We start from the raw sequence: 27,047 nt of genomic DNA, 5'->3' as shown, positions 1-27,047 counted from the left end.
GATAATTGCATGGAGCCTCATTTAATGTGTCTTCCATTAGTTATTATGGACCTATTTTCGATGATGGCAACTCAGTGTGATTGGAGGGGGGGTTGACCCGGACGAGGAAGGGGCTCATGATGTGATCAAATGGAAATGTCAATCATATTAATTTAAATGAGTAAATTAGTGCAAGTAGCACATTGTCAGTGTGAATAAATTCTGGCTTGTCACCCCCTGTGACCTGAGATGAACAATACCATGATGCAGGACATGTCAAGACACTTAAAACGAGACAGAGCTAAAAGAGGAAGAGAGAGAGAGAGAGAAAGAGAGAGAGAGCGGGAGAGAGGGCGGGGGAGAAACAGAATGTATGGGGAGGAGGAGGAGAGACGAAGAGGAGAGGAGGAAGGGTATAAAATGAAACACAAAGGAGGTTTAAAGAAGAATGACTTACAATAATATGGAGAGACAAAGAGCCATCAGCTGTTTTTTGTTGTTGTTGATATAAATAAAACACTATAAAGAATAATGTTTATTTGATATTAATACACAAAAAAACTATAAATAAGAATTTTCTGTTCTTTTTATCGATTTTTATCAAGTAGACAGAAAGTGAGTGGGAGAGAGATGGGGAGTGAGCAGGAAATGACCTCAGGCTGGTCTCGGACCTGTGTCCCCGTTGGCACTAGACCCGCTCATGGTCTCAAATACACAAATCAACTGATCTGTTATCAATCATCTATATGTTCTTCTGCCGTAGCTATGACATTTTCATTTGAAATGAGTTATGCAGCCTCTTTATGTTGAAGTCATTATAAATTCCTCTCCCAACTTACTAAAACATGACAAATGGGCAGGGCTGGTTATGGGCCTTTATTATTTACAGGGCCACACCATTAATAATACTGACCAAGACGTCATTGTTATCGGAGTAAGATATACATCATGCACTGGATGTGGCCCACCAAGATATTTTTAGTGGAGGTTATGCATCTCTTTTTACCGTACAGTTTTTATGGCTTTATGTTCAAAATGAATATGACTTTCAAGATAACTAGGAAAGTGTTGAGTTTATATTGATGTATTGTTCACTCTTTTGTAGTTGATAATATGTATTCAGTACAGGAAGATCAAGACAAATGTGCTCATTTTTTTTTACCAAGGCAACCCCACACAAATAAACAGTACCAAGATTTCTTCTGTCACTGTAAATCAGTTAGTCTAACTGTAGTTCTTTTTTCTCACTGATCATCAGGAATCAGTTCCTGTTCAGAAGCACTGGAACCCCTCAAGGCCAGACTCAGCACTTAGTCAGATCTGTTGTTTTGTAGTCGTGTTTTTAAAAATAATACTGTGGTGGTTGTGTCAGCTAAAGAAATTCTTTTTTGTTGCTTCCATTCCATCTCCCAGGGTTCCTTTGTTCCTCAGTTCTCTCACCTAGAGATCTGAAAAAAGAAAACTACAAATATTTGAATGTTTGAAATAAGAGTTCCATTCATGGCCTTTCCCAGACTAAGACCTACAAGGACAACCATATACAATAACAGATGCTAGTCCAGACTGAGCAGTCCTACATAGCTGTATATTGAAGGGCATTTACACTGTCGTTCAAAAACTTGGGCTCACTTGGAAATATCGTTGCTTTTGATGGAGGCTTCTTTGACTAAATTATTATTTCAATAAAAAAAAAATTCTAACCGTGTCAATATTTTCTATTCAAACTCATTTCATATAAGTTCTCATAGAAAATAAGGAAATGTCTAAGCAACCCCAAACTTTTGAATGGTAGTGTGCACTTCTCAGGCTGAATGTACCGGTACTGTTGTTATGAATGCAAGACACTTCCAAGCAGCAGGCCTTACGATAACTCGGTTCTACACACAGCATAGACGTCACACTGAGAATCACCGCCATGCCTCAAGGACCCGGTGGAATCAGTCCTTAAATCACAGAGTTCCTGCTTTCATTTGTGCTCAGGCGTTTGACCAGGAAACACGGCGAGGAGAGGAGAGGAGAGCGGAGACATGCGCTGTCAGTAAATCACCTAGCGCTGCTTATTTTTATGCCCTATGACTTCCACTCCAGGGAGAAGCAATCCAGTAAGTGGTTACTTCCTCTCGCAGGGAGCTCGGGAGTGGCTTGGCTTGGCCTGAAGCACCTCTCTGGAGACTGTGGATTTTAATTTGGCATTATTGGATATGATTATTGAAAGCTGATTTACAGATACATGAAGACCATGTAACTGAGACTAATATAACATTCCTTTCTTTTTATATATATATATTTTTTTCTTGACCAGTTATTTAAATTGCATTGCATCTCACCTGCAAGTTGCTTTGGATAACAGTGCCCACCAAATGACTAAACGTCAAAAACTTGTTGACCAGAGGTAGAATGCCCAATTTGCTTTCAAATTTAGATAAGACATTTTTTTTTCAGTTACCTGAAAAAAATGCATTTTCTTTGGCACATCTGTACGCTCTCTGTCCTTGAGTTATCTCCACAGTGTACACTTGAACTGTAATTGTGGGCAGTTGGCTTTCTGCCATTTAGAGAACCGTACTGTAGGCTTCCTTCGGCACAGTCATTCAGCTTTCTAATTGGCTTTCTGTGAGGAGGTTTTTTTCCATTCAAGAAGGGCTCTTTTGATTGCTAAGTGTTCGTGTAATAATGGAAGTAGCCAAATGTCAGGGTGTGATTTCTGATTCTTTAGTAAGGCATTCTTTGAGTAAGGCGCTCTCATATGAATAATATGGCCAGTACCAGTTCACAATGCACTCTCCTAGTAACATAATGTGAACTGTTCTACCAATAAAAATGTGCAAACTGTGAATAGCCACAATTTAGATATTGTCTACCTACTGTTATGATGGTAATGTGTGCTACAGTATTGCACTGCATAGCATGTCATAGCATAGCACAAAATAGTGTAGAACAATAGTGTAGAGTACTGTGTGGTGGAGTTTAGATGAGGGCCAACTGTAAAAAGGCATGCAAAAAAAGCAAGCAAGAAAAGCAACTGAGATTAATCGCTAATCGCTGGGAGTGCGTATGTTTGGCAGATATCCTCATGTTTAAAAAAAATTATTCTTCAATGTGTTCAGGGCATTTCTATGCATATTCTAATTAATTATTTTTCTTTTTCCATTCCATCTAGAAACCCTGTCTTCTATTTGATGTTTTTCTTTAAAAAAAACACACAGCCTATTTCACCTTTAAAAACCTACTATTTACTTTACCTGTGTTACTATCACTTGGTCAGTAGGTGGCAGCAGTGAGATTGCTGTCAGCTCTGTGGCATATGTGCTTGATACCCCTCGCTTTTGCCGTAATTGCGCACATGCAAGATGCTCTCTCTTCCTTAAACTGTCATGGGCTGTCAGGCTTCAAATAGCATTTCTTTTCTGCCGTCCAAGCATTTTCTAAATTAAAAAGATGTGTTAATTAATTAAGACGAGCCGGTAATAAACCGTCATTAGAAATAGCGGCCCTACTCCTCGTCATTCACACTAGCTCACAAAGCATCTCTCTCTCTCTCTCTCTCTCTCTCTCTCTCTCTCTCTCTCTCTGTCACACACACACACACACACACACACACACACACACACACACACACACACACACACACACACACACACACACACACACACACACACACACACACACACACACACACACACACACACACACACACATTGGGTGCCACAATCACACCCACAAAGCTATTTCTCTTCCCTGTCTAATTCATTTCTGTCAAAAAGATAATGCAGTTGTGAAAAGGGAGAGGAACAAAGCACCAATAACACATTCCTGTCTCCTTGTTTCGCTTCAAAAGTGACTCATTTTTAATTACCTGGCAGAAGCCCAGGGGGGTTCACGCATCATGTATGTCTGCTTTCTGTGAAATGTGAGGATTTGTCCCTGTGGTTTTGGGGAAGAACACAGTGATAATCGCTGTCATTCAAATCCACAGAAAATGCTCACTCAGTGATTTTTCCTCCCTGCAATGTATGCTTTCAATGTTGCAGTGGTATGAAAAGAATAATCCCTACATATTCACAATCAGTCCTCTGCATGTTGTCAGAATGTGTTAGTAATGTGTGTTAGTAAGGCTGTTCAAAATCATTAAAAAAAATTCATTCCCTTCAATCATTATGTCATATTGAAGGGAAAAGATCAATTTTGTCAGAATGCTTGATCCCCATCATAGGATGTATAACTCTTTGTCTATTTGCTGTGCGCTGTCGACGTCATCAAAGGAATAGTCAGTGAAATCTAAAGTGGACTGTTGACGAAATATAAAAAAAGGGGGTAAATCTTTTTGTTATAGGCATTATAATTCAATTCAAAGTTTTGCAGTGCAATTTGAGACTCGTGTCAATTCACAGAGCAGACTCTACAGATTCAGATCCTGCCCCGCTCCCTGGCCCCTGTGATGCAGACTCCCCCCGATACAATAGCCCTAATGTGGGTATCTCCTGTAAGCTCCTGACCTCTTCCTCAATGGCCATTGTGTTCCCCTACCCCGCCACCCTGCAGCACCGCAGCGCAGTGACCCTCTGCCTGCCCGTGTCTAACAGGCATGACGCTGGAAACCTTTGACAGGAAAAGTTACAACCTCCCAGACCACGAGACCCGGTAACCCCGGCATGTAAAAGGTCAAGGCGACGGAGGGGTAGGCGGAGAGAGGAGGCTTAAGCCGATGAATAGGTCACCGCAGAAAAGTGTGTCAGTCTGTACACCTAGACTGGGGTCTAGTCCTGATGGCTGACCCCTGTGAGGACACTATGAACAGTTAAGGGTGTTGTCCTCATTGGGAAGATTTTACTCTTACATGAAGGAAGTAGATTGAGGAATTCCCTTCAGTATATTTCATTGTGTAGTATGACCATCATTCTTAATCTTTTTGTGATGTCTTGACCCACCAGTCAAGCTATCTTGGACCTACTACAGGTCCCTGCAGTACCCCAATACACGGGCTAAAGTCATAGAGCTCACAATAATCTGAGACATTTCCAGTGCCAAGCCTTTCTGTACCCCTTTTAAAGATGAGTCTACGATGTGACTTACAGACAAAGGGATTAGTATGCTATGACCTGATTTACTCTGGTCACAAACAGAGCCCCTCCTCCTGCCTCTGTGAACTGGTAGGCATGTGTGCAATTGCAATTGTATTTGCTTCTATTCTCAACCTAAAAAAACATCTAACTCATACTGAAAACACAGGCTACATTTATTTAGTACAATAATTCATTGTTGATCCTTTTAATTCATTATTTAATGAACTCAAGAGACATGTGTGTAGCCGGTAGGCACGCGATAGCATATAAAGCATTTGCTCTTAACAATTCAACAGTTCACTAGTATGCTATTAAAACACAGGGGATCAGGAGCCTTTAGGAAGTAGTGGTTTTTTTTGGTACCCTGAGACATCAATCTAGCGGTGAATTCCAGGATTATGTGAAATTAATTCAGTTTTACCAGGCCATGGAACAGATGGCTATTTCATTCAGGACTTGGGGTGGTTTTGTTGCCTGGCAATCGCTCTCCAAACCAAATCAGAGACCATAAACTGTCACTTAGGGGCAGCGGAATCTGGTTTTCCGACCGTGAAAACGTCAGTCATCCCCCCACAAATTGAGACCAAGCTCTCAGCAATGCTCCCCCATGCAAAAGAGGGCCAGCCTTTAATTCACGGCTTACTGTGTTATTTCGAGGAAATCCCCATTTTATGCAGGTCAGAAAAGGTGGAGGAAAATTCATGAGGATAAAGCATTTTTACCTTAACAAGGCAGACTGGGGGAAATGCTCATTAGGCCCGACCTGAGCAAGTGAGCAAGCAGCCATATTTCAAGTTCTCTTTTGCTGGAGACTACCCTGGAGATGAGTCTCTTGCAGTGAAACGGTTCAAACTGTTTGCAGTGCTAAAGGAAAGTGAGGAGAGAGATATAACCTATGAATTATCTAACCGTTACAGACCTTACTTGGTGAGTTTTTCTGTATATATATATCTAAAGACATGTCTATGAGCCTCTGTCAGTGTGCTGGAGGCCGATGTCTCTCTGCAATTTAGCTAGGCCAATTTAAATGATCTGTATTGTAGACATTACAATTGTTTTCATAAACACATTTCTTACCAAGGTTCAATTCTACATTTTCATTTTGGGTTGACTGAAATGCATTTTCCCTAGTTTCAATTAATTTACTCAACTTTGGCCTGTAGACTTGTCTCTCCCTCTCTGTTTCTCTCTCCGTCTTTACCCTCTTGAATTTAAGGCGGGAGTTTACGGGAACAGCAGGCAGGCAGGCCACATCACACGCGGAGCAACACAGGAATGTATTGTATGTGTTAGAGAGACAGTGCAGGCAGGTAAAATAGTGCCCAAGTTCAGTAAAACAAATCATACATCGAAAAATTGGGGTGTATATAATGAACCTATAAATAATAAACGTATGTTAATTTTAGTACCGCGTAGGATTCACGATTACGTCGGTGAATCGAGTAGTTTTGCGGCAAAAGACACAGTCACACATACACACAAGTGAGCCGCGGAGCAACCCGTAAGGTTGTCAGTCTGTGCGTCGTCGCTGAAAGCACACAGTAAATTGAAGCACGGACTACATGGAAAACACGGAATGGAGTACAACTTCATTTAAAGGTAAAACATGTATTCGAAAACAAAAAATACGCGCACTTTGCACCTCGTCACTCGTATTTATTAGAGTAAATGTGGTAATGAACACAGTACAGAGAGTGCCGTTTGATATCCCTGCATAACTGTCCACAGTTTCCGTGTTTTTGCCGTATTCTCTGAAAACGATGTGGTTGCTGTGTATTGGGAATCGGAGCCAATGTACTCTGACCTCTAGACGCAGATAGCTCATGGAGGACCTGAGGCAACTTGCATGGAAATTAACCAGTCTCACAATGGACGAACCATGCACCACAATGACAAAGTATACATTTAGTCGAAGTCTTTGTAGGCTACAATGTGCAGTCTGTTTGGTTGCTCAACTACAGATGCAGGTGAAAAAAACAAAGACACACAATAGCATTGTCCATGGGCGTCGTTAGGCCTGGGCGTATCTACAGAGCTACAATGTTTTATGAACAGCCGCGGATCTAAACATTTATTTATTTTTTGACAAATGTAAAAAATAAAAATAAAATAGACTCGTATGTAGGCCTACTCATCTGTCATTCTGATATTGCATTAAAACACTCTAAAATAATATGATATTGCTGATCAAAAAAGCTGATAGACTACGTTTTGGGTCGTCTGTGTGTCATTCAAGCAGAAGATCGTCTTCACATTACTTTGTACGCGCACATTTTGTGTGAGTATTAAAAAGAGAGAGCGCGCACCGGTTACAGGGCTTGTCATTGTTGGCAGCTGGTGGTAGCTAGCTAGCTAATTTACTACGGCAAGACCTGAAGGCTATGGACATAAGACACTTTTTTCCAGAAATCAAAAGGATCAAGGCTGCGAGGCGTAGGCGAGAGTAGAGAAGGTGGAGGAAGAGTTATCTGCTGCTGCTGAGTAAATGGGAAAGAGCGAGGTGAAAAGGAATGAAATGATGAGAGCCGGTCAGACTCAACTTCAATATCTCCCAGTTTAAAATCGATCTCCAGACAGCACTCTTTATTGGCCCATCTAAACCTCTATTAACCAAACAAAGGCTGGCGTTGTTTTCTGATATTCAAACAGCATGATCTTCACATGAAATGTAATAACTGTCTATAAAGAATTCTTCAAAATGTTTTTTTTTTTTTTTTTTTTTACAGGTAATCATATGGTGCTGTCCATGTCCGTGTGACCTGTCATAATAGTAGACAAGCAGTGTGGTATAATGGGGGGTAATGTTCATGTTAGTCATGAAGTCATGACAGACAATAGGCCCTGCATGCCATGGGCTATCTTTAAGCTTACTGTTTCTGTCTCAAAACTGTGTGGAAATGCTGCATTTAGCTGCCAGAATTTTAAAAGAAATTCCTATGTGAGGACGACCCCGGAACACACTACAGGTCGGGGCCAAATGTTTTCAACTCCCAGCAAGGTCTGTGGCATTGTCTTATGAAATTATTTTCTCATACAATGCAGTGCAAATGAAGATATTCAAGTAAGATGTTCAAGTATTATTAGGCTTTTGTGCCTGGAGCTATACCTGTAGGCTATAAAATCATTAAATGATAAGGGTTAATAATTGAATCATTAAGGCTGCTCACCACGATGCTTAGCATTCCAGCTTGAATCACTATATACAGTTAGGTTGCACCATATAGGCCTGATGTAGTGTTCGCTTTAGCGAATTTTTAGGGAATTTTTGTCATTCCTGTGTGGCTGATCTTAGACAGTGGGTCTCAACGCCACCTATCTCAGTAGGAAACGCTGGATGAGGGATGTTATCACCTTCCCCAGCCAGACACTTGGCTCGAGCGAAATTATACACAAGTCCCCTGCAGCTTAGCCCCCGCTAGTTTGGCTCCAGTCGTTCCTCCAAGTGACCTCGGCTTGGCAGCGGAAGGGTCCTTTTGGAGGAGCTCCTGAGAAAGGGTACCCAGGAGGAATGCGAGGCGAAGTTAATCAAACATTGGGGTGCCACAGCGACGACCCTCCTCTGTGTGCCACCCCTTTCAAAGAGATGACATATTACACGATCAAGGACAAGGAGGAGAGGGGGAAAAAAAAGAAAAATCGCTCCCTCAGACTGCTGGGAGAGGCTAAACAAGAGCACATGCCCATTCTCACAGACTGAAAGGGAGTCCCAGCGGGGAGGGATATTAGACAACATGGATCCGGGGAGGACTGAAGCAAGCTTTAGAAACTGGAGATGAAAAAAGACATGTAGGCCTGCCATGGAGTCTTCTTTTCATCTAGTTAGCCACACTAACAAGCGGTTACTCCCACACATGGACACAATGATTATATGGACGTCGGGGATATAACACATTTCAGTTTTGTGTGGCATGTCGTAAGTATGTATTTGTGTGTGTGAGGGATAGATAGATAGAGAGGGAGGGAGAGAGAAAGAGAGAGTGTGTGTGTGTGCTAGTGTAGGTGAGAGAGAGAAAGAAATGTCCAAAAAAAATGATGCTCCCCATATCCACATAGTTCATGTGATTTTTTTAATGTGTTGGCTGTCTAAAGTGTAAACAAAGCTGTCAGGCACAGCTAAAGCTGATAAATAAAAAGTATAAAAGTCTCAGAGCCACCCAAGGACTCGAGATATTCTGCAAGAACTGTTTGAACCAAAACACGCACACACACACTGACTGTTTTCACTGAGAGCATTAATATCATCCCTCCCTGAGCAGCATGGTATCCTCTCTTATCCAGCAGCCCCCCTCCCCACCTCGTCGTTCAGAGCTTTTACACACCCCCTTACCCCCCCACCCCCCACCCCTTCGTGATTGTCACGTCTGTCTGACACAAAGTGCTGCCACGGTGACTGGGTTACCCCTCCCCTGCTCACCCAGCTGTCGACGGTTACATAATAGCAAGGCCTTGTTGGGCTCCGACCGTCTGCATTGTGCGCCTGTCACTGAGTGTGATTGCGGGGCCAGATTAAGCAGTATGTGCGTGTGTGTGTGTGTGTGTAAGGAGCCATGGCTGAAGTGCCTCCTACCTGAACTCACACAGAGAAAACATACCTTTCCATCTCAGATGCGAAACCCGCCCGCGTTTCCACCAGGCTGTCTTTTTCTATGGTAGTTGAATTCCTAACTGCCTCTTTTTGGGGGCATGTGATGCTTTGATGCCCACTTGTTGGGGTGTTTGTGGACGTCTTCGACTCAGTGGTATCATTGGCACCAGGGTGCTGCACGAGGGGCATGTTGAAAGGCTAGTGTGTAGCCTCAATGGAAGCTGTATTTCATGTGGAATGCACATTCACAAAAGACACTGATAGACTGTAAGGTCATAACGTCATCATCAGGCCTGGCATTGTTTTGTCTTCAGTTACTTTGATTGGGGCAACAATCAGCTTTGCATTGAGGATGGCATTATTTACACACACACATTTTATCTTAAATATTAATTTTGTCCTCCTGTTTGCAGGTGTGCTTCAAGACTGTCAAAGGGTGACTGAGAAATGTAATGTTAGGCACACTGATTTATACTGACTATTGGGATTCTACTGATCAAATTACATCTAACAGAAGACTTCATATTGTGAAAGAGGTTAATATGTTTGTATATCACTGAGTTGCCATAGCCATCACTCCATCACATTTCCACCCTTTCCATAATCACATCCTTGTCCGAAAGCTTGCATTTAGAGAAGATGGCTACATGTTTTTTTTTGTAGTGACAGTCTCAGGGAGGTTATAAATGTGACATATAACTGTAACAGGGCTCTTGAGCTTAAAGCTATAAAATGTGTGTGTGTGTGTGTGTGTGTGTGTTTGTGTTTGTGTGTGTGTGTGTGTGTGTGTGTGTGTGTGTGTGTGCTGGAGGGGTGGAGAGCGAGAGGGGTGGGTGGGCTGCTGTCAGTTGTTGGCGCACGGCTTTGATTTCCCTGGGGTGTGGACTGGTAATTTAGTTGCGTTGCGTTGTGGCATTGTCTGTCCACGTAGCGGCGGTGCCGCCAGACAAACAGTGTGGCTTGTCTGGAGGAATAATAGTCTCCAAAAACGCAAGACAAATCTCTTTCACTCGCTCAAAAAAGCACTGACGTTACCACTTTTAAACCCTTTTTTTCATCTGCAGAAGCTTTAGTTATTAGTCAATCTATTAGTCTATCTACACAATGTGTGTGTGTGTCCTATCTCCTGTTGCCTTTGAGAAGGTAAATGGGTGTGCTCTGTGTTTCCTCCATACTGGACTCTCCTCAGTGCCATCCTCCTCCTCCTCCATCTACTCCAGCTCAGATTTTCCCTTCAGCCCTGGGACATGGCAGGAGAGCCAAGCCCTACATTAACTCTGTGTTTCGGCTTAAGCGGCCTCCAGTGTTTTTTCTAGGCAGCCGGGCCTCTCTCTCTCGCTCTTACCCTAGCAGTGCAAGCGCCTTATACAGGCAAACCGAGCCTCCTTTCGTCTCTCTCTCTGTCTCTCTTTCTCTCTCTCTCTTTCTTTCTCACTATGCTCTCTGAGTTTAAAACAATGGTCTGAAAAGCAACACCAACATCACCATATGCCACACACACACACACACACCAACCCACAAATAGACAGTTTGATAAGGGACTCTGCTAGTTTTTTTCTCAAACGTTTGATTAGTGAGACATCCAGTTCTGCAGTGGCTGTGGCCTGCTCTTCAGTCCCTAACCCTGTGTTCACCGGCCCCTCCTCCCTCCCCCATTCATATTCATTCAGAATGGCTTCTGTCTGAGAGAGAGAGAAAAAGGGAGAGAGAGAAAGAAAGAAAGAGAGAGAAAGAGTGGAAGAGCAGACTGACTGTAATTACACTGTGCCTCATACTGGTGCCAGTGGCTCTGCTACCTCAAGGCAGTGGGGTAGCGAGATCCTCTGTATGTGTATCCCTTGGACAGCTGTGTTTCGTAATCACACTCCTATCTCTGAACAGTCGGCTGTCTCCTGAGCTTTTTTTCGGTGCTCTTAAGGTACATTTCATACAGGCACTGTGTAGTTATTATAAGCGTTTTATTGCTATGGTATATTATTATTAGCTAGTTCTGGGGATAAATACTATGCCCCACCCCCACCCAACACCATCTGTTCAAATCTCAGGCTCAGTCATTGCAGGAAAGTAGTCTTTTAGGATATCCATGGCTAGTTAGTCTGACGCACAGTTTCAAGATCCTCACATTAGTGATCTTTAATTTCCAAGTGGGCATGCTCAACTGCCATGTCCCATGTCCCTCTTCATAAAATGAGAGGAATGTCATTCTGCCCTGGCACCTGCCAAGTGACCCCTTCTTTGGCATCTCGTCGTGGGCACTGTGCCCCTTTGCCAGCCTTATGCTTACAGACCGGGGTGGCAACATTTTGTTTCATGCCCAATTACCATATGCTGTGTCCAACAAAGCCTCCTAAGGTCCTTGTTCCAACAAGCCCATCAAGTGTTTGTTTATTTATATACAACATGCATTAAGCTAAAATCCCGAGATGCCTTCATGTTCACCAAATTTGGGGTTGGTCCTCGATGCCAAGGAGGCATATGATATCCAAACTGGCATTGGCCCTAGCTGTCGATTCTACAGTGTTTACGGCCTACACTACAGACAAGTCCACTCAGGAGCACTACATGCACAGCACATCAGCATCTCAATGCCCAGTCTGAACCCAGCCTTCAGATTCTGCCTCGCCCCACACCCTTTCCCCCTGAGGCCAGCAGGACCTCCTCCCCACCACAAACAAATACACACACACACACACTATCTCTTTCTCTCTCTCTCTCTGTCATATACACACACACTATCTCTTTCTCTCTCTCTCTCTCTCTCTCTCTCTCTGTCATAGACACACACACACACACACACACAAGTACACACATATAAACACACAATCTCTCTCTCTCTCTCTGACACGCACACACACGCACACACACACACACACACACACAATGACCCTGCCCTAACCCCTCCCTCAATCACCCATGGCCGTGAGACTTCTGGCCTTCCCGCCGTGCCTCCACAAAGGCCAGCTATCCTGAGCTTCTGTTATCTCCGAGCACTGGTGGGTGTTGAGGGGGCGAGCCCCAGCATGGGTGTGGGAAGTTATCCCAGAAGTGTGCCGTCATGGTGGGGGCCACCTCCCGGCCACAGCTGCTTCTCTCCCACAGGGGGCTGGAGGTGGGTATGGATGCCGGGGTCGTGGATGACTCTGGTAACAAAACAGAATGGATCTAGTTCCCGAAACGGGATCCTCTCCATCTGAGTTAAGGCTTACTGATTCGGGCGGTGTAGACTCCAAGATGAGCTGCTTGTAGAGTTGTTTTTTTGAGCAGGGACTGTTTGTTGGTTTGGGTATTGCCCTTGGATGGAAACAGGTGAGGGACATACTATTGGTACAGAGGAGATGCTGCTAAATTGTGTTGGCTCAGGGCTCCATGTGACCTGGGGCTGTTACTGAGGACTGAGGGACTAATGCCGTTTTTTTTTCCACTGCCACTTCTGGCCGACCCAAACCTTGCTAAGTTATGTTTCCATTACAACTTTTACAGTGTGGAGCTGAGCTGAGTCGCGTCACGCTCCTCAGGGTTCCCTCTGAACTGTGCCAAACGGCGCCGGGTGCGTGCCTTGCTAGGCTAACAGGCCGAGCCGAGCCGAATGCTAACTGGCTAAAGCTAACCCTGTGAAGCCTGTCCCCCTGGTTTAGGCCACATAGGTAAATTCCTTGGATGGCAATAGGCAACAGACATGTGGAACATGAGAAAGCTTCAGGGCTGGGCTAGCCAGTGAAGACTAATGCTGCAGTCCATTTATCTTGGAAGTCAGAAGTCGGGGGTTGGAATCAGAAAACCAACCATTTCCAACAGTTATTGGCAATACCAGTTATTGAACATTGTTAGCAATACCAGTTGATAACAACGTGCTATGTGGTATTTTGTGCATACAAACATCATATCAACATGTCCGCAGATAGAATTAGGACAGTACTGTGTGTACAATGTGATTTAAATGACACAAATAAGACAGAAGTGCTAAACAGTATATTACTATAGCTTTCACTTTGGTTGATGTGTGGAGCAGCCATTTTGGATTCTGAAGTCGGGATTGGTAAGACCCATCTGACTTTCCGAGTCAGAAATCTGACTTTCCAGTTTAAATTTCCGACTGGGAACTCAGAAATTCTGACTTTCCAGTTCAAATGGAAACGGCCCCTGGCCACCCACCCAGCCAAGCCACATGATCCACCAGCCCTAGGTGGCTTGCCCTACCCTCCCCCTCACATTTTTTTTCTCACAGTTTTTTTTGTATGTATCTACTGAGTCTAACTTATGTCAGTTATTATATTGTCTTTTCCAGAGGTAAGGCCTAAAATAATTGGCACAACGATACATTTTTTTCATCCTAATCCAAAGCATTTTTTCTCTGCCTCTCTCTTTTGAATGCCTTTTAAATCTTTATTAACCTCTTATGTCTATCACTGTAATACATTCTCTTTTATCTTCTCAGTATTCCTACGTTGTCTCTCTCTCTGCTTGAGTGCTTGATACTGGCGTCTCAAACAAACCCAACGGACCTATATGCACTGATTTCTTTTCCTACTTCTATATTAATGGTGATGCCATTCACTTCAGACAAGAGGAAACACGTCAAGGCAACATCTGTGGAGACACCAAGGCCATGCCTATTAATCCACACGCTACATAGGATGAATGAGAGCTGTGGAAGTGATGTTTGTTACAGCAACCATTTGGTCTTCACACAAGCGTTCCTGTTCCCCAGCCTTACAAGCCCATGATGAGCTGTGTGGTCCCCCTACATATCCCTTGGTCACACACTATCATGTCTCTGGGAGACCATAGACACTATAGTTTTTCTGATCAAATAGTCCCTCTTCCAGCCACGTGTATACATACACCTGTGCCATTACTGTATGTGTGATGCCCAGGAAGGAATCTTAATTTGGGGGGAGCGGGGTGGGGGTCAATAAGCTCCATGACCAGGGGGACAAATTCCCTCAGAAGTCTTTTGTCCTTCGTCAAGGGGAGCCACACGCATCCCTGCATCTTCAGGGGAGGAAAAAGAGGCCACGCAACAACTGCTCTTTTTTGGGCACGTTTAACCTTGCTGCACTTGGTAAAGGCCGGGTGGATGGGGGGGGGGGGGGGGTTCTGAGACTCTTTCTCTGTCTCACTCTCACACTCACATACAAACACACACACAGTCTTCCCATTTGGTCTTTCTTTCCTTTCTTTCTTCTCCCCCCCCTCTCTGTCTGTCTCACTGTCTTTTCTCTCTCTCCTTCACACCATCTTTTCTCTCTCTTCTCCTGGTATCCCACAAGCTTCATCTCCCCTTCCTCCTAGAGAGGGTTTGAAAATCGCATCTCGCCCTGCGACTCTCATAAATCAATGGATTTTCAAGAATACCAGGGGGGAGAAATGAGCCGGAGCTAAAACTCGAGACTAAAGCGGGTCGCTCGCTCCCACGCAACCCGAATATGTCGTGTTAGTTTTGCCTAACACTCTGCCAAATGGGGTGAGAGTCAGTGTCCCAGCCTATTTTCACCTTTGTGGTGTGTGTGTGTGTGTGTGTGTGTGTGTGTGTATGTGTGTGTGTGTGTGTGTGTGTGTGTGTGTGTGTGTGTGTGTGTGTGTGTGTGTGTGTGTGTGTGTGTGTGTGTGTGTGTGTGTGTGTGTGTGTGTGAGGAGGAGGGCTGTTATCTCCACAGATATAGAGTGTTGAACTCCCACCGTGTCTATGAGAGGGGATTTAATAGCCACTTAGCATTTTGCCATAAAGCTGTCAGAGTAAAGTGTGGTGATGGATTTTTATTCCTCCTCCTCTGAAGGTGTGCAGACCCTGGTGGGGAGGCCAGTGATTAGAGTAATAGAGGGTAGACCACACCATATGTAAAAAGTTACATTCATATATGTTCATTTTTAGATAGTATATACTATAACTGTGTATTAACACACATAATGATGGCCCCTTTCATGTACAGCAACATAAAAATGTAATGTTTCATATATGACCTACCTTGCACGTTGAAGGGCTATTATACGATTTTAGTATGAAATGTATATGCAAGCTCTTAACCACAGATTTATCAGGCAAGTACTATACATGACAGTGTAGGGTGCTTGCAGTGAAGTGTGATTCCATTCCATTCTCTTGTCCATTCCACATGGGACAAAACACTGCGTTCAGGGAATCGCTTCTGCTTCCAGCAGTACAGCCACAGCTATGGTGGTTTTAGTGGACAGAGTTATGGCTGTGTTATGTGATGTGTGGTTATGCACTCACGTTTGAGCAGATGGACCAAGTGACATCCTGGAATTTGTATTAACATACTTGTGATTTTGGAACCACGCTCGACTTGGTGACCACTAAGTATGTGTTGTTGTTGGAAAGCAAAGATGAATTTAGAAAAAAACATCCATTCTTACATTTATATAATATCTATGCCTAGTTATACTGATGTGTGTCAGAAAGGGCCTTCACCAGTCATACATTTTCACACATTTCTTCCCATACTGCTGTTGCTCAGCTGATCCTGTTACTATATCTCTTTAGGCAGTTGTGCTTTTTCTAAAGTAAATTAGAATGAGTTACTAGAAACTGAAATAAGAGTGGGTGGATGGGCATTTGTATATATAAAAACATGACATCCCCATCCAGTTCCTCTTAAGATTTGTGTTCCTTTACGAGTGGTCTCTGTGGTACAGCTATAGTCTTTGATACTCTGGGGCTACATTACATTTACATTGATTCATTTAGCAGGCATTTTATCTGGAGCAACTTACATTACAGGCAAGGTATACATTTTTGAAAGTTATTTCTATCTAGTTTTGTTGTTAATCTGTCGTTTCGTCAGCATTCGTGATCCACCAATTGAGCTGCAAGAGCTCTCTCGATTATTAGGAGCACTTAGATTTAATCACAGCGATCATGTGGTCTAATCATTGTCATTTTGGGGATACCCACTCGGCTCCTCTGCTCGTTATCTGAGGGGGGAGATAGGAGGCCGGCCTGTTGCGGCGCTCTGATGAGTGGTACTTCCTTCCTCACCACACTCCAGGCCTTCGGTGCTCCTACGCTGCCAGGCAACCCGCTGGACACGGGCCAAGTGTGCTGGGGCTTTGTGTTCTTTATTGTATTTATTGTTGAGTGTGTGTTCCTCTGGCTGTTTGTCCACGTGGTTTTATGTGTGTGTAGTAATGTGCGGTGTGCATTCGTATCCAAGACAACGTGTGAATGAGCATTGATGAAATGTGAGTTCCCTCTGGTGTGTGTGTGTGTGTGAGAGAGAGAGAGATAGAGAGAGAGAGAGAGAGAGAGAGAGAGAGAGAGAGAGAGAGAGAGAGAGAGAGAGAATGCATTCCTACTACACCCAACCTGACTCCGTGCTTGTTAGGAAATTCCACTCCACATTATTGGGTTGTCTTGGCGATCCAATGGCTCCCTTCCCAGACAAGATCCCAGGGGATTTAAAAAAAAAAATCTGAATGATCTATCATCAATTAACTTTCCTTGGCCCTGACATTGTGACTCTTTCTTGGCAGGGTCAGAAATTACAGATCATCATTTATTTCTGGAAACTATTTTTATCATTTCGCCTCCTTAAACTGAGGAGAAGGGGGGGGTGGGGTGGGGGGTGGGGGGTGTACTTGTTGTGGTTTAACAAGCCCTTGCAGTGAACCCTTTAATTCCTTTACTGTCCAGAGGAAACAGTGCAGTTACAGGACTGCAGTGTAATGTGGTTGCTTTGGTTAGGAGGTTGCATACGGTCTCACTCACTACACATTTCATTCACTGCAGCCATAGCAGAAAAAAAAGAGTTGTGGTGGTTTTCAACCCACTGCCAGAGACAAAGGAATGTGTCTTTCATTCATATTTTTGTAACAAGCTTTTGATTCGACGTCTGTGAAACTTGCGGTTAGGGCCAACACTGTTGTCTTGCTTGTCTTTGCTTGTTCTTCTACTGTGCTGTTCTTGTATGTAATTGAAGTATACCTGGTACTTCAGGCTTTGGCAATTACATACAAACTATGTTATCGTTTACTTATGTGAACAAAGAGTTATTGCTTCTACTTGGCTTATGCTGCTGTCTGGTGATATCTTGGGAGTTTATTGTCATCAGCTTGTCTACCTTGTTAGAGACCAATTAAATACACAATAATGAGAGGATCTGATGAGGCTACTGGGTCATGGTCTTCAAAGAAGTGTGACATTTACAAGTGACCCTCCTCTGACACCTCCTGGGGTCACTTTTTTGCATAGAAGGGCAAATGCCAAACGACCATTTAGCTACAATGGAATAAATAATGGAAATATTCTTTAAATTAGAAAATGAAACTTTCATTTCCCTGGAAGTTTTCTGTATTCCAACGCATATTGCTTTAGACTTGTCCAAGCAAATCTGGTGTTATTATATCATTAAACAGATTCAAGTCCCAATTTTCATTTCATTTTGCACTGGCACGATCCTCACAGTATCCGCTTGGACATAACAAATCACAACCTCATAAACCCATAGATGCCTTCTTGAAATTAAGTTTAGCTGGAGGGTCCTGGAGAAAACAAAATGCTTCTGACAATTGCTTCTTTCTTGGCTGTGCTCCAGAGATGGCAGAGGGGGGAGGGAGGGGGGCGGGGGTGGTGGTGGATGGGTGGTGGGTGCAGTAAAGAGGTGGCAGGAGAGGGGGGGGCACCATGGCAGAACTGTGGCACCAGGGTCTGTGTAATGCATCATGGTCAACCTCACAGTAAGGAGACTGTAGGGAGCAGAGTAAACAGAGTTTAATCATCCACCATGAACACAGGGTGTGTCACTGGGCCACGTCTCTCCTTCATTGGTTACGGCGCCTGATTTAAAGAAAAAGCGCTAACCCAAGTGGGGATATTTGAGGAGATGAATTGGGTGGCCTGGGATAAGCAACACAAGGCCAAAATGTAGTTTATCTTCCATTAGACCTCTGGGAGTGGGGATTGGGGAGCGAAACGTCTGTTTAATTAATTAGCAAACCAATGAGATGTGTGTGTAAGTGAGGTGGGAAAAGCAATCTTGACTAATACTTTCCTTGAGGGGAGGGATAATGCTGGACGGTCTGTTAGCATGATAACATGACATCCCATAATAACAGCTTATGGGGATGGCAAAAATAACAAATGGCTTGAGGACTTCAGAAATGGGTCTTTTATTGTAGAGTATACTACGTTATGCATAATTCATATAGTATTTATTTGCACATTTTAATGGGGTTATGTACAACATTTCCCCCTACCACAGCTATTCACTGTTTTAAATAGATTTCCGGTCACTATATGAAGGAAATATTGATATGTGTTTTTAATGTTAGGTATTATATTTTACTCTACAACTGCAATCAGTTTATTTATGTTATGATTTCATGGTTATTATTCGAAGCAAGTGCAACTCATCTATCTGCTCCTACAATACAACAAAGAAGAGAGAATACTAGTGAGAAGGTGCACAGACCAGAGATCTGAAGAGAGCAAATCCCCCTGTATTCCACACCAAGTTTATGCTAAAGGAAACAGTGCTTCTCTCCCAACCCCCTCCTCTGTCTCTCTCTGCCTCTCACTACATTCTGACAGCACCACGCTCACAGTTTAGCTGATATAATTCAGCAGCTGACCCCCACCCCCCTTTCCAAACATTACACACACACACACACACACACACATACACTTAACCACACACATTTCACAAACAAAAAATTGTATAAGGCTATCCTCTTTTGTATGCCCCCATTTCAAATAAACAGGTTTTACTTCCATTTTTACCATGGTGATGAGCAAGGTCAGGTTGGCAGGGAGCAAGCTAGCAGGCAAGAACCGTGTTTTTTTTTTTACAGGGAGAGAGAGAGAAACGGGGCTGCGCTGAGAGCTGTCTGTGCTGTGCTGCGCCCGCGCTCTGCTGTGCTGTGCTGTCTGCGCTCTGCCCATCCCCCACGTTCACATAGCAAAGTTCTGCTGCTTTTGCAAGAGCAGAGAAGCTGCCGCCACTGCTGCTGGGAGAGCGAGAGAGAGAGAGCGGGCGGGCGAGAGCAAGAGCGAGCGAGCGAGCGAGCGAACGAGAGCGTGAGGCAAGCAGAGGGGGTGGGGAGGAAGAGAGCGATAGAGCTGAGAGGGGAAGAGAGAGAACAGAGAAGCAGAGACAGAAAGAGACGGAACAGAGAGAGAGAGAAAGAGAGAGCGAGATAGAGAGAGCGAGAGCAGAGGACTAAAGGGGGAAAGCATGGCTGTTTTTATCTGATTATTTACTTACTGTTTTCCCTCTTTCTTTCACTGTCTTCTCAGTGTCTCTACACACAATGGTAAATAGGATTTGGAGGATAATTTGTGCTATTCTGTAGATGCAGCATCCTTGGGTGATTTTTAAAGGCTTTCCTCATTTACTGCTGCGCTTCACTTTAAAAAAAAAAAAATCTGTACTTCCTGCATTCAGTTCACCCCCCATCTCTCTCTCACACACAAACACACAGGCTGTAATTTCATGATTTCACACATCAAGCCATATGCTGCAGCTACTCCTCTCATTTGGTCACACCACATGCAAAAGAGACAGTCATAACTGGTTCAGGCTTTTCATTGAGCGTGAACCATGAACTTGTGGGATTTCGGTTAGAGCCTAAAGATGTATTAACGGCCTGTGAACTTGTAGACTATGTAGAATGAAGTAACCTAGTTTAATAAAAAAAAGGCCCACTCAAAGCAGTATTCAATACATTCATTTAAATTATTAAAATAATTACAGATGGGACGTGTGGCACTTGGGCAGTTGATGTTTTACTCGAAATATGTTATAGCATGGCTTTAGACGCAAACATGTTCTTTCTACGTCCTGCTCCGTTGCCCTCTTGCGCTGTTCCATTCCGTGTTTTGCGTCTCACTGTGCGCCTCAGTAAAATGGCTGTGTCTCGCGGAGCCTCGTGCTGGTTTGATCGGTTTCTCGTTCATACTCTCGTTCTGTAAGAGAAACCCCCTCACATTTTGTGTCGGTTAATTTCATTCCCGGGATTTGTATTTATTTTGTTCCAGGAACTTTTTTATTTGAATTGGAATCGGGAGTGGAGGCCGGATTCGGTCCGGAGGTAGGGGGAATGATCCGGGACACGGGTACATTGTTATAAATAATTGTATTTATTCAATGCTATTCAGAGAGGCATAGTGACTGACTCGCTGTGAAAGAGAGTGGGGAGAGAGGGATATCATGGCCGCTCAGGTCGCTAGCGTCGCCACTCTCAACTCTAGCCCGCCATCCGAACTTAAAAAGCCGGATCGGGATCCACAGGAAGAGTCGGGCGCGGGTGAGAAGCAGGAAAATAAAGAGTCGGGACCAGACAGCGGATCTCCAGCGCAGAAAGAACTGCAGGACGGGGCCGACGGTGGAAATGTAGGAGGAGGAGGGGATCGTGACATGAAGAACGGGAACGGGAATTCGTCTAGGGTGAACAATAATAATAACCAGAATGATTCTGGGGGCGCTGAAGGTAATAACCACCCGGGAATGGCTCACCACCACCCGGGTACCTTTCCTCCACCTCCTTACGGTTATAACCAGCCCTATAACCGGGCCCCTTTTCATCAACATGGCGGACAACAAAGCCCTGGCATGGCAGCTGCAGCGGGGCCGGCAGTGCAGCCAGGCAGCATGATGGACCCATACCCGCCCAATTCGCACGACCACGGCTTCCCCAACCACTTCAACAACTACAGTCCATACCCAAATCGGACTCCATATCAGGGCCAAGGCTACGGCTTGAGTTCCCCGCGTAACAACCAGCCTCCGACAGCTGGGGGGCAACCAGGCAAGCAACAGCCAACTGGAGGAACTACACCTATGGTAGCCTCCTACAATAATCAGAGATATAACATGGGAAACCCTCAACCAACTTCAACACCGACTCTTAACCAGCTTCTAACCTCTCCCAGCTCTGCAAGGAGCTACCAAAACTATCCCCCAAGTGAATACAACAATCCAGAAGGGGCTAGCAAGGGACCAGTAGACATGGGAAGCAGTAGTCAGTATGGTGGGGGCCATCCGGCTTGGCAACAAAGAAGCCACCATCCATCTCCAATGAGCCCGGGAAACTCGGGACAACCACTTAGCAGGAACCAGGTAAACTTTCTGTCACTTTTGGGAGGGTTCTCTCGACTCTGAAGTCTACCAGGTACAACACTAGCCCATTAGCTTCCCATAGAAATGTGCAGTGTATTGCTATGGTTCTGCCATTGTCTCTATGTGTGTCTAAAATGGCTGCCTCTCTGCTTTCCCTTAGCACAACCTAGTTTAGAAGCAGTTATAAAGTAAAACGAGTCGTAAGTCCTTCGTTAGACAGAACAGTTTGAGCCTGGACGTGTAGGGGACATAGTGCTTGCTTTGGGTGAAAGGTGCGTGCTCGACTTGCCGGTGGAAATTGAGGAGTAAGTTGATTTTTTCCTGACCATTTTGTTTCCTGACCAAAAAAATCGGCATTAATGCAATTAAACATTTGCTTCCTGGGCCCTTACTCTCTATGTAACGAACACAACTAACTTTATAGTGTTTGGACTGACCTGTTCGGACTCTGCGAAGCTTGCATGGCATGGAGTTTGTATATCATGATTTTATGTGGTTGTATCGTTTTTATGTCATAGCTACGCAGCAAGAAAGAAGCGTTCCAACGCAGTCACTGAAAACATTTTCGCCAAAAGCTTGTTTACGGTCGATGGCTTTCTTGAATGTCCGAACAACATAACGATGAGTCTATCGAAACACATGTCGTGGGGTTTAACACCCTTTGATAATTTATACCGTTATTTCTTGTGTATTCCGAGGTGCATTATTTAATCAGAATCTTCTTTTCCGTGGTTTGAATGCTTTGCGAACGAAGGAAGGCTCGGTAAACACGACCAGTGATTTGAGTAAGTGCGGATTGCTGCTTTGCTTTGGGATTTGAATTATGGAGGTAAAATCCTTCTGTCAAAGGCAGGAGACAGTTGGTCTTAGGTTGACATGCTAGCTGAGATCTGATTGGCTAGCCATCCGCCGCTCCTGGCCATTTATAATTGCATCTAATGCGTCGAGGTGTTACTCTGGAGCAGTGGGAAGAGGGTAGAAAAATGATACAAACACGTTCTCCCGGTTTGTGTGGACATGCTTAATCATTTTCATGACATGTATCGCTATACTTTTAAAGTACATCATCGAAGGCTAGCGATTAGCTTTGTTTACACTAATTAAATTGTCAGTCTTGGTGCATCTATGTGAATGTTATCATTTTTGTAACTGTAAAGTACCGTTGTAGTAGGCTATGTTCATTGAATTGTATATTTTGGTAATGGTTTAAGCTTATTAAATGACCTGGTTAGGTCATAGGTTAGGTTAAGTAAAAGGGCTGACGTTTACACAACATTCCTGTGATTTTTATCTGTAATGAATAGATATTTAAAAGGGGTTTGAACGTTCATTTTTATATTATGACCAGATACATTTAGATGCATGCATGGGGATACGGGTTTGCTTGTACTGCAGAGGAGTGACCTTTACCCCACACATAGCCAATCCATAGTCGACATGCATATCAGAGAGTATGAAATTATGTCAGTCCATGTTGTGTGGGCATGTCCATGGCTTCTCCAAACCTATTATTTTGGTTTTGGTTCATTTGCAACATGTCTGTATCCTACTTATGTTTGACATCAGCTTTCTTCTATTGGACTATTTTTATGCTCGAGGTGGTCATCACATATGGCTACGCATGGCTGTGCAGGGAAGAACTAAATGCAGGACAATCGCATTTGTTTATTTATGTTGGCTGATTGGGGAAAGGCTGTATGCAACTTACCCATGATTCCAGATCAGTGCTGTAGTAGGTGTGGCCACTGCTGTCGGCGCTCTGAGGCTGTTGAGAGCAGTTCCTGGTACAGCCAGTGCGTATAGAGAGAGACTGAGAGGGAGAAAGCAACGTGGCTCTGCCTTAGCCTGAGCTGAGGCAGTGTTTACATGCTGGCCAGGTGTCAGCCAAGTGTCACTGCTTTGTGTACAATTTTTTTTCCCCTCCTCCCGCTCATTCAAGTCGCGTAACCATGTCAACAATTGCTTTCCCCCCTCCTTCCTTCCCTCCCTCCCTGCCTGCCTGCCTGCCTGTCTTCCCCAAGATGCATGCATTAGTCACACGCTTTCATTTAACTAGCTGTCCACACTTCTGCTTTCTCTTTCTTTTGTACGGGTATTTCCTGTTTTGGCAGGGATGTTTTACTCTTCTTCCCCCTCCCCATATGTGTTTTCTCAGTAGGCTGCATGATTACTACGATTAGAAAAATAAATGAAACTAATGAGTAGATGTATGCCATCATCATTCTACCTACCGCCACAAGTGAGAGATACAATATTTAGTATGTGAGTCTGTTGTTTTGTATTTGTATCTATGATTATACTATATTTAGTTTTTTTAATGAGGGACGCTGCTTTAAAAATGAAGAGCTAACTTAATAGCTCCTGTTGTTTATCAACAACAACAAAAACCTGTGCAAATTTGGCAAGATGGTGAATCTAGTTAGTGGTGTACATCAATTGTAATTCCTATAGTTTACCATGGCCTCTAATGTGTGTGTGTGTGTGTGTTTTTTTTGTATTAAATGTCAGTGTACACGATTCGAGGCATAGTAAGGAAGTAAAAAAGGAGGAAGAGCTACAACGCTGTCTTTGTATAACCCAATAAATGGGCTGTAACTTTCTTACCAAGCATAAGAATTGTTACTAATCTTAGATTAATTGTAGATGAGTATTTTGAAAGGAGCTGCAGTAGCACTAGCCGCTGAGAAGTGCATGGGACAGCATTTGAACATTGTGTTCTCCATATTCTACAGGGAGCACACCATGCAGTGTAGTTTTGTACATGAGCTTGTTGAACAGCACCTGTGCTTGTAGGGAAATGGCTGTATTTTGTTTACTGTATGCCTCGTGCTCAGGGTGCATGGACTGTAATGATAACCTATCCACATGTTTATTAACTCACACATTTTGAGGCCACTATTAAAAGTAATCAGTTTGTCTAGTCGTCTGGCTTAGGAGCAAGGTTTTGCTTTAAAGTGACTGCCTGTTGGTAATATGCCATCACTGATTTAAATCTTGATTTATCATTCCTTACTCTACTCTACTAAAATGCCTCCTGTGAAATTATCTTGAGGTTGAACACATCCACTTAGATCTAGTGTGGTTTAGAAGGAACAAGTGCACTTAGGCCTACTCCTGGTTTTTAGGTGTTGTAATGTAATTTTGTGGTGGTTGTGTGTGTGTTTGCCTCAGCTTGTCTTAGGTTGATTCAGTCTCTCTGGACCAGTGATTACTGGAGTGTGTGTGTGAGCCCTCATCAACAATACACATATTCTATTATCCTGAATGCTCCCTTGTTATTGGACTTTGTGGAACAAGATGTTTTCAGAAACGTATTTTCCCTCAAACGATCATCATCGAGAGAATTATTACACTGATTTATGTTAAATCTCGCTTGACCTTGATGGCTGTTTACACAATGTAGTACCAAAATCAAGAGGCACATTTCAATATCCAGAAAGACAGACTATTTTTGGATATTTCTCTTTCTGCCTTCCCTGGTAGAACCTTGTGAAGGGTCTGGCTTGTTTGACATAGTGTGTGTGTGTGTGTGTGTGTGGGAAGGGAATAGAATAGTCACATGTCATACACAGTCATGCTGAGTTGATTTGACTGCTTCTGGTGTACAGGGCTGTAGTTTGTTGTGCCAGCCCGACAGTCTGATTCTGGGGACGGTGAACTTCTCTGGGCTATGTTGTGTCTGAAATGTTGCTTGTCTGTGGATGTATGACCCCTGTGATACAGTTGCCAATGACCCTCAGGGCTATTTATTCTGAGGACATATTCAATGTTTTTCTTTGAAGGCACTGGGGATGTCTCGGTTAGCCCGTGTCCCCTCCTGGACAGATTCTGAAATGGCTGTATTCTATCTCGAGGCTGGGGAAGTTAGCCACGAGAGTCGACTTTAATGCCACCGGGAGGCGCTGTCTTTGATGGGCTATTGGTGTAGTGAGATTCTAGTGGAGAGCAAGAAGTCCATGTCCTGTTCTGTGAATCTGGCTTCAGTCAAGCTCAGGATGGTGTGTACTGTGAGGCATATTGTAGCATGTAGCATGTGGCGATTCAACATTTCCTTATCCAAATATAGCTTATGTCTAGGGGCTGCTTGGCTTGCTGTTGGATTGTGTAGAAGACCACCATGAACCAGATATGTCTCATAAAACCAGCACACAATCTGACTACAACACCAGTCACCTTTTTGCTTCTCTCTTTTTGGATAAGTATTTGGTATTTCAGGCTCAACATCTCCATGGTTTTGGATTGGTGTATACATCTCAAATCTAATAAACACCCTCATCATTGTCACCCACATTTTTGCCAGTATTCCCTAATGGTGGCACCCTGACGCACATGTTATTCCGTACATCTGACCAGGTAACATGCAGCACGTGCTTCGAAGCTCTGTGTCGCAACGCTTCACATAAACGGTGCGTTGGCCAGAGGAGTCGGTCCGTATGGATCAGAGATCCCGCTCTGAGGTGTTGACCAACAGAAGTGTGTAAACCTCAACCGAACGTGCAGACAGACCAACACCAAATGAATCTGGCATAAGGCTATAAAGGCTCTATTTCCTCTGTCTGTGTGGGGAAAGAGGTGAAGTGTGTTTCACACTGAACTCAAGTTGAATATGAGAGCCCTGATGTGGCTGACAACTGGTCAAAGTTCAACCAACTCGTGCTCTGTTGTGGAACTGCAGTCTCTTCTGTAATGGCTTGTGTGTGTGTCAGTGAAAGTGTGTGTGTGTGTGTGTGTGTGTGTGTGTGTGTGTGTGTGGTGGGATGAGGGTGGGGGGCTCATTAGTTTCAATGCACATGTCCCAGTGAAATAGAAGATTTGTGCTAAAGAGCTATTCAATCATGCCACTTCATTTTAATTGAGTCTTGGGGCTGTGTCGGAGAGGCATAGTGTAACGTTTGCAGTGGACAGCTGCTGTTTCTTCAGGATGAGACCCCTTGAGAAGCCAGCCTGCCTATCCTGCTTGTAGAAACTTGAGGGCAAACACAACAACGGCCGTGAGAAAAACAGCGCGTGTTTGACTTCTCGAAAGCCCCAAGTGAGCAAATGGCATGCTTGTTTTCATTTGCCAGAGACATGCTGAATATTGATTCGAGGAATGTTTCTGGAGTTATTGGTTTCTGTAGATTGTAGTTGTAGAGAAGTGAAGAAAAGAGAATGGCAAATGCCTAACTGCTGTGTCATAGTTTCTATGCAAATCGGCAAAATGTTTGCATAGACTCGCTGTCCGCGCACCACTCAAAGAAATTTGACCCTGAATGCAAAAGGGAAGGGGTTATTGGAAATGGAAGTTTCCTTGAATGTGTTGATTCATCAGCAGGGAACAGAACTGCTGACTGTATATTGACTTAC

The 27,047-nt window shown here is 43.9% G+C and overlaps 1 protein-coding gene across 1 annotated transcript in view; it reads left to right on the top strand.

Annotated features, from left to right (window-relative positions):
- Positions 1-20,455: 20,455 nt before the first annotated feature.
- Positions 20,456-27,047, top strand: part of LOC116224919 (AT-rich interactive domain-containing protein 1A-like) — a gene marked incomplete at its 3' end in the record, with an annotated part of 20,142 nt that continues 13,550 nt past the window's right edge. The window contains exon 1 of the mRNA XM_031585803.2: positions 20,456-21,701. Coding sequence (XP_031441663.1) covers positions 20,793-21,701 — 909 coding nt within the window. The remainder of the gene's footprint in view (positions 21,702-27,047) is intronic.

The sequence above is a fragment of the Clupea harengus genome, chromosome 19, assembly GCF_900700415.2.
Source record: "Clupea harengus chromosome 19, Ch_v2.0.2, whole genome shotgun sequence".
In the NCBI taxonomy this organism is placed as follows: Eukaryota; Metazoa; Chordata; class Actinopteri; order Clupeiformes; family Clupeidae; genus Clupea; species Clupea harengus.
This window is presented reverse-complemented; position numbering and strand designations above follow the sequence as displayed.